This window comes from Oncorhynchus gorbuscha, linkage group LG12, assembly GCF_021184085.1.
Source record: "Oncorhynchus gorbuscha isolate QuinsamMale2020 ecotype Even-year linkage group LG12, OgorEven_v1.0, whole genome shotgun sequence".
Lineage (NCBI taxonomy): Eukaryota > Metazoa > Chordata > Actinopteri > Salmoniformes > Salmonidae > Oncorhynchus > Oncorhynchus gorbuscha.
The window spans coordinates 69,850,263-69,865,662 of NC_060184.1; the positions used below are offsets into that span (position 1 = coordinate 69,850,263).

At 41.6% G+C, this 15,400-nt stretch overlaps 1 protein-coding gene across 1 annotated transcript in view; it reads right to left on the bottom strand.

The window, feature by feature from the left end:
* The window catches only part of LOC123991333 (carboxypeptidase A6-like), a 57,190-nt gene that overhangs the window by 29,371 nt on the left and 12,419 nt on the right, over positions 1-15,400 (bottom strand). Inside the window, exon 2 of the mRNA XM_046292824.1 lies at positions 2,047-2,122. Within this exon, the coding sequence (XP_046148780.1) occupies positions 2,047-2,122 (76 nt within the window). The remainder of the gene's footprint in view (positions 1-2,046; positions 2,123-15,400) is intronic.

Here is a 15,400-nt window from a genome sequence, read left to right on the forward strand (position 1 = left end):
CTTCTTTGCAGATCCTCTCAAGCTCTGTTAGGTTGGATGGGGAAGGTTGCTGCACAGCTATTTTCAGGTCTCTCCAGAGATATTCGATCGGATTCTAGTACGGGCTCTGGCTGGGCCACACAAGGACATTCAGAGACTTGTTCCCGAAGCCACTCCTGCATTGTCTTGGCTGTGTGCTTAGGGTCGTTGTCCTGTTGGAAGGTGAACCGTCACCCCAGTCTGAGGTCCTGAGCGCTCTGGAGCAGGACCTCATCAAGGATCTCTCTGTACCTTGCTCCGTTCATCTTTCCCTCAATCCTGAATAGTCTCCCAGTCCCTGCTGCTGAAAAACATCCCCACAGCATGTTGCTGCCACCACCATGCTTCACCATAGGGATGAAACCAGGTTTCCTCCAGACGTGACGCTTGGCATTCAGGCCAAAGAGTTCAATCTTGTTTTCATCAGTCCAGAGAATATTGTTTATCATGGTCTGAGAGTCTTTGGGTGCCTTTTGGCAAACTCCAAGCAGGCTGTCATGTGCCTTTTACTGAGGAGTGGTTTCCGTCTGGCCACTCTACCATAAAGGCCTGGTTGGTGGAGTGCTGCAGAAATGGTTGTTCTTCTGGAAGGTTCTCCCCATCTCCACAGAGGAACTCTAGAGCTCTGTCAGAGTGACCATCTGGTTCTTGGTCACCTCCCTGACCAAGACCCTTCTCCCCAGATTGCTGAGGCTGGTCGGACGGCCAGCTCTAGGAAGAGTCTTGGTGGTTCTCAACTTCTTCCATATAAGAATGATGGAGGCCACTGTGTTCTTGACGACCATCAATGCTGCAGAAATGTTTTGGTACCCTTTTCCAGATCTGTGCCTCGACACAATCCTGTTCCGGAGCCCTACGTACAATTCCTTTGACCTCATGGCTTGGTTTTCGCTCTGACATGCACTGTCAACTGTGGGACCTTATATAAACAGGTGTGTGCCTTTACAAATAATGTCCAATCAATTAAATTTACCACAGGTGGACTCTAATCAAGTTGTAGAAACATCTCAACAATGATCAATGGAAACAGGATGCACCTGAGCTCAATTTTGAGTCTCATAGCAAAAGGTCTGAATACTTACGTAAATAAGGTATTTAAAAAAAAACAATTGCAACTACAATTTTTTTTCTTCGCTTTGACATGATGGGGTATTGTGTGTAGATTGCTGAGGATTGAATAAAAAAAAAAATTCAGAATAAGGCTGTAACGTAACAAAATGTGGACAAAGTCAAGGGGTCTGAATACTCTCTGAAGGCACCGTATATTTCCATACATTTTTCCAACTGGTACAGGGAGACATTCAGACGAGTCTTGTGAGGCCTGGTGGGTGTACAAGAGCAAAACAACTGACATGTACATGAGAGTCACACCTTTGCACAGAGGGGTCATATCAGTGTGTGGCCCAAACGGTTTGGACGCTACAGACAGAAGTACCAACTTCAGACGAGTCTCCTGACACCATCGTGTTCATCTTTCCATAGAGGGGTCATAGTAGTTTGTAGACCAAACCATTCGAACGCTACAGACAATTTTGTGAGAAGACTGATTTTCAGGATGTCTCATGGTCTGACAAACACCGCTTTAGCTCTGTCACTGTTCACCGCAGATGCGGAAGTGCGACGTAGGCGGATGCGTTGGATAGAGAGGCATCCAATGCAAAAATCCAAATCTCTAGCTTAAACGAACAGATTTTTATAATTATTTTTTAATGCTGTAAATCAGACTCCCTCGTGGCGAGGACATCGACGTCAGGGTTTTTTAAACAACCAGTCTGTCATAATCATCAGGGGTGATGACTGGATTAATTGTGTGTGTGTGTGTGTGTGTGTGTGTGTGTGTGTGTGTGTGTGTGTGTGTGTGTGTGTGTGTGTGTGTGTGTGTGTGTGTGTGTGTGTGTGTGTGTGTGTGTGTGTGTGTGTGTGTGTGTGTGTGTGTGTGTGTGTGTGTGTGTGTGTGTGTGTGTGTGTGTGTGTGTGTGCGAGAGAGAGAGAGAGAGAGAGAGACTATTGAACACAAGACATCATTACCTTGATGTTTCCCAGGAGTTTCTTCAGCACCTGAACCTCCTCTTTGTTGCTGGGAGTTATCCTGAAGACTTGATCCCTGAAGAAGCAGAGGGAAGCAGGTAAGTTATCCTGAAGACTTGATCACTGAAGAAGCAGAGGGAAGCAGGTAAGTTATCCTGAAGACTTGATCCCTGAAGAAGCAGAGGGAAGCAGGTAAGTTATCCTGAAGACTTGATCACTGAAGAAGCAGAGGGAAGCAGGTAAGTTATCCTGAAGACTTGATCCCTGAAGAAGCAGAGGGAAGCATGTAAGTTATCCTGAAGACTTGATCCCTGAAGAAGCAGAGGGAAGCAGGTAAGTTATCCTGAAGACTTGATCCCTGAAGAAGCAGAGGGAAGCAGGTAAGTTAAGTAACATGTTCTATATGCTGCTTCTACTATACAGTCAAGGGAGTTACTATACTGAAAACAAATATAAACACAACATGTAAAGTGTTAGTCCCATGTTTCATAAGATGAAATAAAATATCCCAGAAATGTTCCATACTCACAAAAAGCTTGTTTCTCTAAAATGTTGTGCACAAACGTACTTACATCCCTGTTAGTAAGCATTTCTCCTTTGCCAAGATAATCCAACCACTTGACAGGTGTGGCATATCAAGAAGCTGATTAAACAGCATGATCATTACACAGGTGCACCTTGTGCTGGGGACAATAAAAGGCCACTCTAAAATGTGCAGTTTTGTCACACAACACAATGCCACAGATGCTCAACTCTTTTGCCACCAGTTGTTCTTGTGTATCATACAATGCATCCATCTGGCAGAGGAAGAGACATTTATAACTAGAGAACAGAGGCCTGCCGTCGTCCTGCATTAGTTGGAACCCACAGTTCGATTCCATATAGCATTTGTTTTTTTATCAGTATAGCCACGCAGCACACTGAACATCCCCTATGCCGTTTCATGCTCGGGAATCGTGAGACAGAAATACATGTTCTTGTGAATAGAATTCCCCGACATGCATAGCGAACAAAAGTCAATTCATGGGCATCTCGGACCTCACAGCTTATGTCCAATTGGAGAGCATCAGTTGGGGAGTTTTTTAATCGTTCAGAGTATAAATTCTTTATCTGACAAAGATATTGATGTGAGTTTCTGTGCCTCTGCCTCCTCACATGTTGTTTTCACCATATCAATTGCATCTGTTAATATCAAAGTCTCTGCAATAGTGTGTTGTTTCATAGCGTAGCAGGCCTAGCCATTCACCATGGGAATTACAGTGTAGACATTGTTAATGTTGTAAATGACTATTGTAGCTGGAAATTGATTATTTTTTTATGGAATATCTACATAGGTGTACAGAGGCCCATTATCAGCAACCATCACTCCTGTGTTCCAATGGCACGTTGTGTTAGCTAATCCAAGTTTATAATTTTAAAAGGCTAACTGATCATTAGAAAACCCTTTTGCAATTATGTTAGCACAGCTGAAAAATGTTGTTCTGATTAAAGAAGCAATAAAACTGGCCTTCCTTAGACTAGTTGAGTATCTGGAGCATCAGCATTCGTGGGTTCGATTACAGGCTCAAAATGGCCAGAAACAAAGGACTTTCTTCTGAAACTCTTCAGTCTAACTCTTCTTGTCTGAGAAATGAAGGCTATTCCATTTGAGAAAATGCCAAGAAACTGAAGATTTCGTACAACGCTGTGTACTACTCCCTTTACAGAACTGGCTCTAACCAGAATAGAAAGGGGAGTGGGAGGCCCTGGTGCACAACTGAGCAAGAGGACAAGTACATTAGAATGTCTAGTTTGAGAAACAAACGCTTCACAAGTCCTCAGCTGGCAGCTTCATTAAATAGTACCTGCAAAAGACGACTCCGGGATGCTGGCCTTCTAGGCAGAGTTGCAAATAAAAAGCCATATCTCAGACTGGCCAATAAAAATAAAATATTAAGATGGGCAAAATAACACAGACACAAGACAGAGGAAGATTGGAAGAAAAAAGTTACGGACAGACAAATCTAAGTTTGAGGTGTTCGGATCACAAAGAATAACATTCATGGGAAGCAGAAAAAATGAAAAGATGCTGTCAAGCATGATGGAGGCAATGTGATGGTCTGGGGGAGGCAATGTGATGGTCTGGGGGAGGCAATGTGATGGTCTGGGGGAGGCAATGTGATGGTCTGGGGGAGGCAATGTGATGGTCTGGGGGAGGCAATGTGATGGTCTGGGGGAGGCAATGTGATGGTCTGGGGGAAGCAATGTGATGGTCTGGGGGAGGCAATGTGATGGTCTGGGGGAGGCAATGTCATGGTCTGGGGGAGGCAATGTGATGGTCTGGGGGAGGCAATGTGATGGTCTGGGGGAGGCAATGTGATGGTCTTGGGGAGGCAATGTGATGGTCTGGGGGAGGCAATGTGATGGTCTTGGGGAGGCAATGTGAAGGTTCTGGGGGAGGCAATGTGATGGTCTGTGGGAGGCAATGTGATGGTCTGGGGGAGGCAATGTGATGGTCTGGGGGAGGCAATGTGATGGTCTGGGGGAGGCAATGTGATGGTCTGGGGCTGCTTTGGTGGTGGTAAAGTTGGAGATTTGTACAGGGTAAAAGGGATCTTGAAGAAGGAAGGCTATCACTCCATTTTGCAACGCCATGCCATACCCTGTGGATGGCGCTTAATTGGAGCCAATTTCCTCCTACAACAGGACAATGTCCCAAAGCACAGCTCCAAACTATGTAAGAACTATTTAGGGAAGAAGCAGTCAGCTGGTATTCTGTCTATAATGGAGTGGCCAGCACAGTCACCGGATCTCAACCCTATTGAGCTGTTGTGGGAGCAGCTTGACCGTATGGTACTTAAGAAGTGCCAATCAAGCCAATCCAACTTGTGGGAGGTGCTTCAGGATGCATGGGGTGAAATCTCTTCAGATTACCTCAACAAATTGACAACTAGAATGCCAAAGGTGTGCAAGGCTGTAATTGCTGCAAATGGAGGATTCTTTGACGGTAGCAAAGTTTGAAGGACGCAATTATTATTTCAATAAAAAAATCACTATTTATAACCTTGTCAATTTCCAATTCATTTTGTAACTCATTTCATTTATGTTTTCATGGAAAACAAGGAGATTTCTAAGTGACCCCAAACTTTTGAATGGTAGTGTATATTTATTTCTTTAGGATTTGGGAAATTCTCCCGCGACCCCACTTTCATATCAGGCGACCCCACATGGGGTCACAATCCCTAGTTTGGGAACCACTGTACTACACAGTACAGTATGACAGCGTCGCTCCTATCGTTCTCCTTTCCATTTCTAAAGAGATTGAACAGGATCTTAAGCACTTACAAATTGGTAACATAGTGTACGAATGTCAGGATTTGATTTATTTATTTGTATTTATCTTTTTTTCCAGCACAGAACATATTACAAGAAATTGGTGACAATGTGAACAATTGTGCAACATTTTCGGGGACCGGTTTGGGCTCCTGAGGGTTACTTTCAAAACTACACTCAGAAATTATACAAAATCTTTATAAGGCATCTTTAATTCCCTAGTGACGTGAGAGGATCTTTGTGGGGCTGAGGACTCCCTAGAGTAGGTGGAGGGCGTGGTACTGGAGCTACTAACTACCTCATAAGGCCCACCTATCTGTGTCTGTAAGTCATCTGTCCACTATACAAACCACAGTCAGGATGAAAGAGTTTCATGAATTCAGTCAGATGATAAATTACTTCACTAAGAGCACGTCACTCTATGACATTTCTCAGCCACAGTGTCAGAGTTAATGCATTCTCCCTTTTTACACGACTGGAGAATGACACTTAATTGCGAGAGAGAGGGTTAAGGGAAGGGCTGGGTCCTGTTTTAGTGTAAGATCTGGAATAGATGACAGGGTCATACCAGTGCCAAACAATTTGTCTGACAGATCATTATAGCATCACAGGTGATGTGATGGGGCAGAGATTTGTTTTTACAACACAGATTCAATTGAGACATTTGAGAATCAGGGGTCTTAAATAACATGAATGTACATTAAGATCCAAGCATTAAACTAAAGACATACCACACACATTTACATCATTTGAAAACATCTAAATGTAGACAAGGTGAACTTAACAACCTTTACACACCTAGTGAGATTTCAGGAAAATAAAGAATGCCAGTAGTAAGCCTCAGCTGTGATTCAACTCTGATGAGAAAATATAAAACCAAACATATTGTTTAGTCTACTACTGTATATCATTGTAAAAACTATAAATATATAAAACCAAACATATTGTTTAGCCTACTACTTTATATCATTGTAAAAAATATAAATATATAAAACCAAACATATTGTTTAGCCTACTACTTTATATCATTGTAAAAACTATAAATATATAAAACCAAACATATTGTTTAGCCTACTACTGTATATCATTGTAAAAAATATAAATATATAAAACCAAACATATTGTTTAGCCTACTACTTTATATCATTGTAAAAAATATAAATATATAAAACCAAACATATTGTTTAGCCTACTACTGTATATCATTGTAAAAATATAAATATATAAAACCAAACATATTGTTTAGCCTACTACTGTATATCATTGTAAAAAATATAAATATATAAAACCAAACATATTGTTTAGCCTACTACTGTATATCATTGTAAAAATATAAATATATAAAACCAAACATATTGTTTAGCCTACTACTGTATATCATTGTAAAAAATATAAATATATAAAACCAAACATATTGTTTAGCCTACTACTGTATATCATTGTAAAAAATATAAATATATAAAACCAAACATATTGTTTAGCCTACTACTGTATATCACTGAAAAAATATAAATATATAAAACCAAACATATTGTTTAGCCTACTACTTTATATCATTGTAAAAAATATAAATATATAAAACCAAACATATTGTTTAGCCTACTACTGTATATCATTGTAAAAATATAAATATATAAAACCAAACATATTGTTTAGCCTACTACTGTATATCATTGTAAAAAATATAAATATATAAAACCAAACATATTGTTTAGCCTACTACTTTATATCATTGTAAAAAATATAAATATATAAAACCAAACATATTGTTTAGCCTACTACTGTATATCATTGTAAAAAATATAAATATATAAAACCAAACATATTGTTTAGCCTACTACTGTATATCATTGTAAAAATATAAATATATAAAACCAAACATATTGTTTAGCCTACTACTGTATATCATTGTAAAAAATATAAATATATAAAACCAAACATATTGTTTAGCCTACTACTGTATATCATTGTATTGAATTTCCCTTTGAACTTTGTTCATTGGTAGCACTGGTTAGGAGCCCCAATGAACAGCATGAATGAGGACAGAGTTAAGGAGCTACGGTACCAGTATGTACAGGTAAAACATATATCTATGTAACTACTTTACAGCAACATTTTATAGTGATACATAGTAACAGTAAGCATAAACTGCACACATTTCCATGGCTGTGGAAGGAACATGCAATATATGTACATTTTATGTCACTCTTCCTTACCAAAACAAATTCAACTGTGTGTTCTGGGATATAGCGTATAATGGAGTTGGAATCAAGTGAACCCTCTCACAACTTTGTATACGTGGATGAGGCTGGCTTCAACCTGACCAAATGCAGAAGGCGGGGTCAGAATAGCATCGGTCACAGAGCTACTGTGGATTTGCCAGGCCATCGGGGAGGAAATATCACCATGTGTGCTGCTATTTCGGAGCATGATGTCCTTACCCATATCCCCCTTATAGGGCCATACAACACACAGCATCTACTCAACTTTTTAGAGACTCGCTACAGGGCTCTCATCCATGATGATGTATGTGGTCATTTGTGATAATGTGAATTTCTATCGATCAAACATCATAAGGCAATGGTTTGTAACCCACCCGAGGATGCTCATAGAATTCCTCCCACCTTATTCACCATTCCTTAACCCAATTGAGGAGTTATTTTCAGCATGGAGGTGGAAGGTGTACGATCATCAGCCACACACACAGATGACCCTGCTGGCTGCAATGGATGCAGCATGTGAGGACATCACAGTAGACGCCTGCAGAGGATGGATAAGGCATTCCAAAAGATTCTTTCCACGTTGCATTGGAAGGGAAAATATCCTGTGTGATGTGGATGAGAATATGTGGGCCGACAGACAGGAACGTCTGAATGTGTAGAGAGCACAACAGTGCTACGGGCAGAGTTGTGCCTTAGGGGTGGTTTCCTGTGTTTCTTTCTAATTTAGTTGTTTTCCCTTTGTGCCCCTTGGGTTGTCCAGTCTCTTTCAATCAATAACCCACATACAGTAATATGTAAATAGTACTGTTGAAATTGATATATGCCATAGAAGTGCAGCCTTGTGCATTTTCAATACAGTAACTGTCATCCAAACTGTAGCCTAAGTTTACATCAGGTAATACTGTCAAAGTACACAGTTACATTGACAACATGCCTAAACATTTTGACGACCTTGTTCGTGAACAATGACTCAATGACTTATCATTCTGATGACACTGACATGATCATTGGCATGAATATTTACTTTTGAGAGATGTACTAAGGATTTTTAGTGACTGACTAGCTTTAGAAACATATCTATTGTATATTGCAGTTTGTACAAATTGTTCTGAGAAATGCACTTATTATTTTGCACATGTTAGGGATGATGTGAAAAATGCACCAAAGCAACTGAGAAAAACTGTAAATAACTGAATAAAGTTTTGTGTTATCAAACAAACAGATAGCGGCCAGCAAGTAGGCTTAGTGTAGAGTTCAATACATGGTTAATGGAATTATAATTTCAGAAATCATGCAAATCCACAATAGAAATGTAAAAAATGTAGATCAGGTGATAAGAGTGATAACGTTTGAACGGTTTGGGCTACAGACAAGCAGTTTGGGCTAGAGACAAGTGGTTTGGGCTACAGACAAGCAGTTTGGGCTAGAGACAAGTGGTTTGGGCTACAGACAAGCAGTTTGGGCTAGAGACAAGTGGTTTGGGCTACAGACAAGCAGTTTGGGCTAGAGACAAGTGGTTTGGGTTACAGACAAGCAGTTTGGGCTAGAGACAAGTGGTTTGGGCTACAGACAAGCAGTTTGGGCTAGAGACAAGTGGTTTGGGCTACAGACAAGCAGTTTGGGCTAGAGACAATTGGTTTGGGCTACAGACAAGCAGTTTGGGCTAGAGACAAGTGGTTTGGGCTACAGACAAGCAGTTTGGGCTAGAGACAAGTGGTTTGGGATGGAGACAAGTGGTTTGGGCTACAGACAAGCGGTTTGCTGAAGTTGGAGACTTTTATCTCCCTCACCAACTTCAAACATCTGGTATCTGAGCAGCTAACCGATCGCTGCAGCTGTACATAGTCTATCGGTAAATAGCCAACCCAATTTGACCTACCTCATCCCCATACTGTTTATATTTATTTACTTTTCTGCTCTTTTGCACACCAATATCTCTACCTGTACATGACCATCTGATCATGTATCACTCCAGTGTTAATCTGCAAAATTGTAATTATTCACCTACCTCCTCATGCCTTTTGCACACAATGTATATAGACTCTCTTTTTTCTACTGTGTTATTGACTTGTTAATTGTTTACTCCATGTGTAACTGAGTTGTCTGTTCACACTGCTATGCTTTATCTTGGCCAGGTCGCAGTTGCAAATGAGAATTTGTTCTCAACTAGCCTACCTGGTTAAATAAAGGTGTGAAAAAAATAAATAATAATAATTGGGATAGAGACAAGTGGTTTGGGATAGAGACAAGCGGTTTGGGATAGAGACAAGTGGTTTGGGATAGAGACAAGTGGTTTGGGATAGAGACAAGTGGTTTGGGCTACAGACAAGTGGTTTGGGCTACAGACAAGCGGTTTGGGATAGAGACAAGTGGTTTGGGATAGAGACAAGTGGTTTGGGATAGAGACAAGTGGTTTGGGATAGAGACAAGTGGTTTGGGATAGAGACAAGTGGTTTGGGATAGAGACAAGTGGTTTGGGATAGAGACAAGTGGTTTGGGATAGAGAGAAGTGGTTTGGGATAGAGACAAGTGGTTTGGGATAGAGACAAGTGGTTTGGGATAGAGACAAGTGGTTTGGGATAGAGACAAGTGGTTTGGGATAGAGACAAGTGGTTTGGGATAGAGACAAGTGGTTTGGGCTACAGACAAGTGGTTTGGGCTACAGACAAGCGGTTTGGGATAGAGACAAGTGGTTTGGGATAGAGACAAGTGGTTTGGGATAGAGACAAGTGGTTTGGGATAGAGACAAGTGGTTTGGGATAGAGACAAGTGGTTTGGGATAGAGACAAGTGGTTTGGGATAGAGACAAGTGGTTTGGGATAGAGACAAGTGGTTTGGGATAGAGAGAAGTGGTTTGGGATAGAGACAAGTGGTTTGGGATAGAGACAAGTGGTTTGGGATAGAGACAAGTGGTTTGGGCTACAGACAAGTGGTTTGGGCTACAGACAAGCGGTTTGGGATAGAGACAAGTGGTTTGGGATAGAGACAAGTGGTTTGGGATAGAGACAAGTGGTTTGGGATAGAGACAAGTGGTTTGGGATAGAGACAAGTGGTTTGGGCTACAGACAAGCGGTTTGGGATAGAGACAAGTGGTTTGGGATAGAGACAAGTGGTTTGGGATAGAGACAAGCAGTTTGGGATAGAGACAAACGGTTTGGGATAGAGACAAGTGGTTTGGGCTACAGACAAGTGGTTTGGGCTACAGACAAGCGGTTTGGGATAGAGACAAGTGGTTTGGGATAGAGACAAGTGGTTTGGGATAGAGACAAGCAGTTTGGGATAGAGACAAACGGTTTGGGATAGAGACAAGTGGTTTGGGCTACAGACAAGTGGTTTGGGATAGAGACAAGTGGTTTGGGTTTCAGACAAGTGGTTTGAGATAGAGACAAGTGGTTTGGGATAGAGACAAGTGGTTTGGGCTACAGACAAGTGGTTTGGGATAGAGACAAGTGGTTTGGGCTACAGACAAGTGGTTTGAAATAGAGACAAGTGGTTTGGGCTACAGACAAGCAGTTTGGTATAGAGACAAGCGGTTTGGGCCAGAGACAAGCGGTTTGGGATAGAGACCAGCGATTTGGGTTAGAGACAATTGGTTTGGACTAGAGACAAGTGGTTTGGGCTAGAGACAAGTGGTTTGGGCTAGAGACAAGTGGTTTGGGCTAGAGACAAGTGGTTTAGACTAGAGACAAGTGGTTTAGACTAGAGACAAGTGGTTTGGACTAGAGACAAGAGGTTTAGACTAGAGACAAGTGGTTTGGGCTACAGACAAGCAGTTTGGTATAGAGACAAGCGGTTTGGGCCAGAGACAAGCGGTTTGGGATAGAGACCAGCGATTTGGGTTAGAGACAATTGGTTTGGGCTAGAGACAAGTGGTTTGGACTAGAGACAAGTGGTTTGGGCTAGAGACTAGCGGTTTAGACTAGAGACAAGTGGTTTGGGCTAGAGACTAGCAGTTTACACTAGAGACAAGTGGTTTGGACTAGAGACAATTGTAAACGGGTGAAGCATGACGGTTTAGGGGCTGGGCTATATAGTAGGCCCTGCTCACAGTTGGTACAGTGAAGTCTAATCAGACTTGCCCGTGTGCATCATACTTCTCACAGGTGAGGTGCAAAGGGAAGTGAGCACTGGGGCTACCAGACTTTCTGTTATGCAGGTGAGTGAGGACCCAAAAGCGATTTAACAGAAACAGAGTCTTTTAATGTCCAAACAGGGAAAACATAAATCCTCAATCTTTACAGGAGATGTCCAAACAGGGAAAACATAAGTCCTCTATCTTTACAGGAGAGTTCCCCTTCTAGTAGTAGAGGAGAATTGCAGGGCTAGCGGCAACAGACTGCAGGTCCCTTCGGGTAGGCGCGGGCCGTAGAGGACAGAGACACCTGCTCACACGCAGCATCTGATGAAGAGGCAGATTACGACAGGACGGCACAAGGACGTAGAGGACAGAGACACCTGCTCACACGCAGCATCTGATGAAGAGGCAGATTACGACAGGACGGCACAAGGACAAAACAAACAAGAGTCCGACAAGGACAGAAGCAGAAACAGAGAGAGAAATAGAGACTTAATCAGAGGGCAAAAGAGGGGACAGATGTGAGAGAGTAAACGAGGTCGTTAGGAGAATGAGGAACAGCTGGGAGCAGGAACGGAACGATAGAGGGAGAGAGAGATAGAGAGAGAGAAAGTAACCTAATACGACCAGCAGGGGGAAACGAAGAGAAGAGAAAGCACAGGGACAAGACATGACAATACATGACACTTTCCAGGTAAGAAAGGGTTTACAGAGCAGCAAATGAAGTGGGTTTTTATATATTTCAAATTGGCCTGCTATTGGTCAAATGTTTTATACTAATTTACCAATCACATGTTTTGTTTTGTATTCCTATTTTGATTGGTCCCTGAACCCATAAAGACAATGTAGAAATATATAAATAAATAAGTAATCCCTCTCACCCCACCCCCCCCCTAAGTTTTAGATGCACTATTGTTAAGTGACTGTCCCACTGGATGTCATAAGGTGAATGCACCAATTTGTAAGTCGCTCTGGATAAGAGCGTCTGCTAAATTACTTAAATGTAATGTAATATAAAACCCTTCTTAGCTTTCCCATCTGTTAGACCTAAAGTCTGAGGCAAAGAGCCTAAAGCCTATAAAACTATAGGTTTGAAAACTGTGGCTGAGAGCTGAAACACATACTTGTTTTTAACAAAGAAGCACCTTCATCAACTTCCAATCCACTGTCCTCCAAGAGTTCCTGAATGTTCTGTTTACTCTCACAGGTGAGGTGAAATTATACAATGTAGTCTAGCCTATTGACTTTGCACACACCGGACAATACAAATATATCAACTTTGCTCCCAACGGGCACATATCATGTTCCCATTCAGTGTAGCTTATTATCTGGGTGAATATTTCTCTAGGCGCAATGGTGCTAAATCTAAATTCCAGGTCACACAGCAAAATAGTTAGGAGGATGTACGACCAATAGGGTCGCAATTTAGAGCCCTGACCCTGACTATGAAACACATTGGTGAAAATAACCTCAAAATCCATACCACATTAGATTCAGTGTCACGCCCTGGTCAAAATATTTTGTTTATCTTCATTTATTTGGTCAAGCCAGGGTGTGGGATGGGTTTTTGCATGTGGTGTGTATGTATTGGGATTGTAGCTTAGTGGGGTGTTCTAGTTAGGTCTATGGCTGTCTGAAGTGGTTCTCAATCAGAGGCAGGTGTTTATCGTTGTCTCTGATTGGGAACCATATTTAGGCAGCCATATTCTTTGGTTGTTTCGTGGGTGATTGTCGTTAGTGTCCTTGTCTATGTGTTAGTGTACACAAGTATAGGCTGTTTCGGTTTTCGTTACGTTTATTATTTTTTTGTAGTGTTTGTATTTAGGTTTACGTTTGTTTATTTAAAACATGGATCGCAATCTACACGCTGCATTTTGGTCCGACTCTCGTTCACACCTAGAAAACCGTTACATTCAGTAGCAAACAACGTCAATCATATGAATGTTTGAAGCCCTGGCAATTCCTTTCAGGTGCAAACATGGGAAACAGATGAATGAAAAACAATTAATCTGATTCTGATGTTCCATTGGGGCTAGCAGTCAATTCTTATTCTCATCTGTCTAACACTGCATCTGAATCTCCTGTCTTCATAGGATATAAAGGCAATCCCTAGACACACTGAGAATGTATCTACACTAACGATACCGTCATAAAGACAACATCAGAAGGAATCCAGTCTGCTAGTCCCACATCTATCCCTTGTGTTTTACTAACTGAAACCATATCAACCACCTAAGCTTTCATGGATTGGCTTTCATATTTATCCACACAGTAAATCAAGTCAACCAGATTCATACTGTATTGTAAAGCTTTGCATAGGAATCCATTTCCCGTCCGGTTTAAATTACATTTGAAATGAAACTATTAACTGTATGGATGTATGAGTGTGGTATTTCAACTAAACGGAAACAACTGTTCTCTATAAACTCTTAATGAAGGCATGTCACAAATGGGACTTGGCATAGTTCAGCACCTGTCACAGACAGCTCTCGTTAGGCTATATCCAAGCTCTTGGAATCAATGTTTACATTCCTGTGGGAACTCATAATATGAACTTTGTAACCATATAGCTTCCGTCCCTCTCCTCGCCCCTACCTGGACTCGAACCAGGGACCCTCTGAACACATTTAAATTATTATTATTATTTTTTTATTACCTTTATTTAACCAGGCAAGTCAGTTAAGAATACATTCTTATTTTCAATGACGGCCTGGGAACAGTGGGTTAACTGCCTGTTCAGGGGCAGAACGACAGATTTGTACCTTGTCAGCTCAGGGGTTTGAACTCGCAACTTTCCGGTTACTAGTCCAATGCTCTAACCACTAGGCTACCCTGCCGCCCCATAGACAACAGCCACCCTCGAAGCATCGTTAACCATCGCGCCACAAAAGCCATTGCCCTTGCAGAGCAAGAGGAAAAACTACTTCAAGGTCTCAGAGCTAGTGAAGTCACCGATTGAAACGCTATTAGCGCGCACCACTGCAAACTAGCTAGCCATTTAACATCGGTTACACTCACTCCCTATAGCTCTCTCTCTCTCTATTTCTCTTCCTCACTCCCTACAGCTCTCTCTCTCTCTCTCTATTTCTCTTCCTCACTCCCTATAGCTCTCTCTCTCCCCCTCTTTTTCACTTCCTCACTCCCTATAGCTCTCTCTCTCTTTCTCTTCCTCACTCCCTATAGCTCTCTCTCTATTTCTCTTCCTCACTCCCTATAGCTCTCTCTCTATTTCTCTTCCTCACTCCCTATCTCTCTCTCTCTCTCTCTCTCTCTCTCTCTCTCTCTCTCTCTCTCTCTCTCTCTCTCTCTCTCTCTCTCTCTCTCTCTCTCTCTCTCTATTTCTCTCTCTCTATTTCTCTCTCTCTTCTCTCTATTTCTCTCTATTTCTCTCTCTCTATTTCTCTCTATTTCTCTCTATTTCTCTCTCTCTCTCTATTTTCTCTATTTCTCTCTCTCTCTCTCTCTCTATTTCTCTCTCTCTCTCTCTATTTCTATTTCTCTCTCTCTCTCTATTTCTCTCTTTCTCTCTCTCTCTATTTCTCTATTTCTCTCTCTCTCTATTTCTCTCTCTTTCTCTCTCTCTCTCTATTTCTCTTTCTCTCTCTCTCTCTATTTCTCTTTCTCTATTTCTCTCTCTCTCTCTCTATTTCTCTTTCTCTCTCTCTCTCTCTCTCTATTTCTCTTTCTCTCTCTCTCTCTCTATTTCTCTTTCTCTCTCTCTCTCTCTCTCTATTTTCTCTTCTCT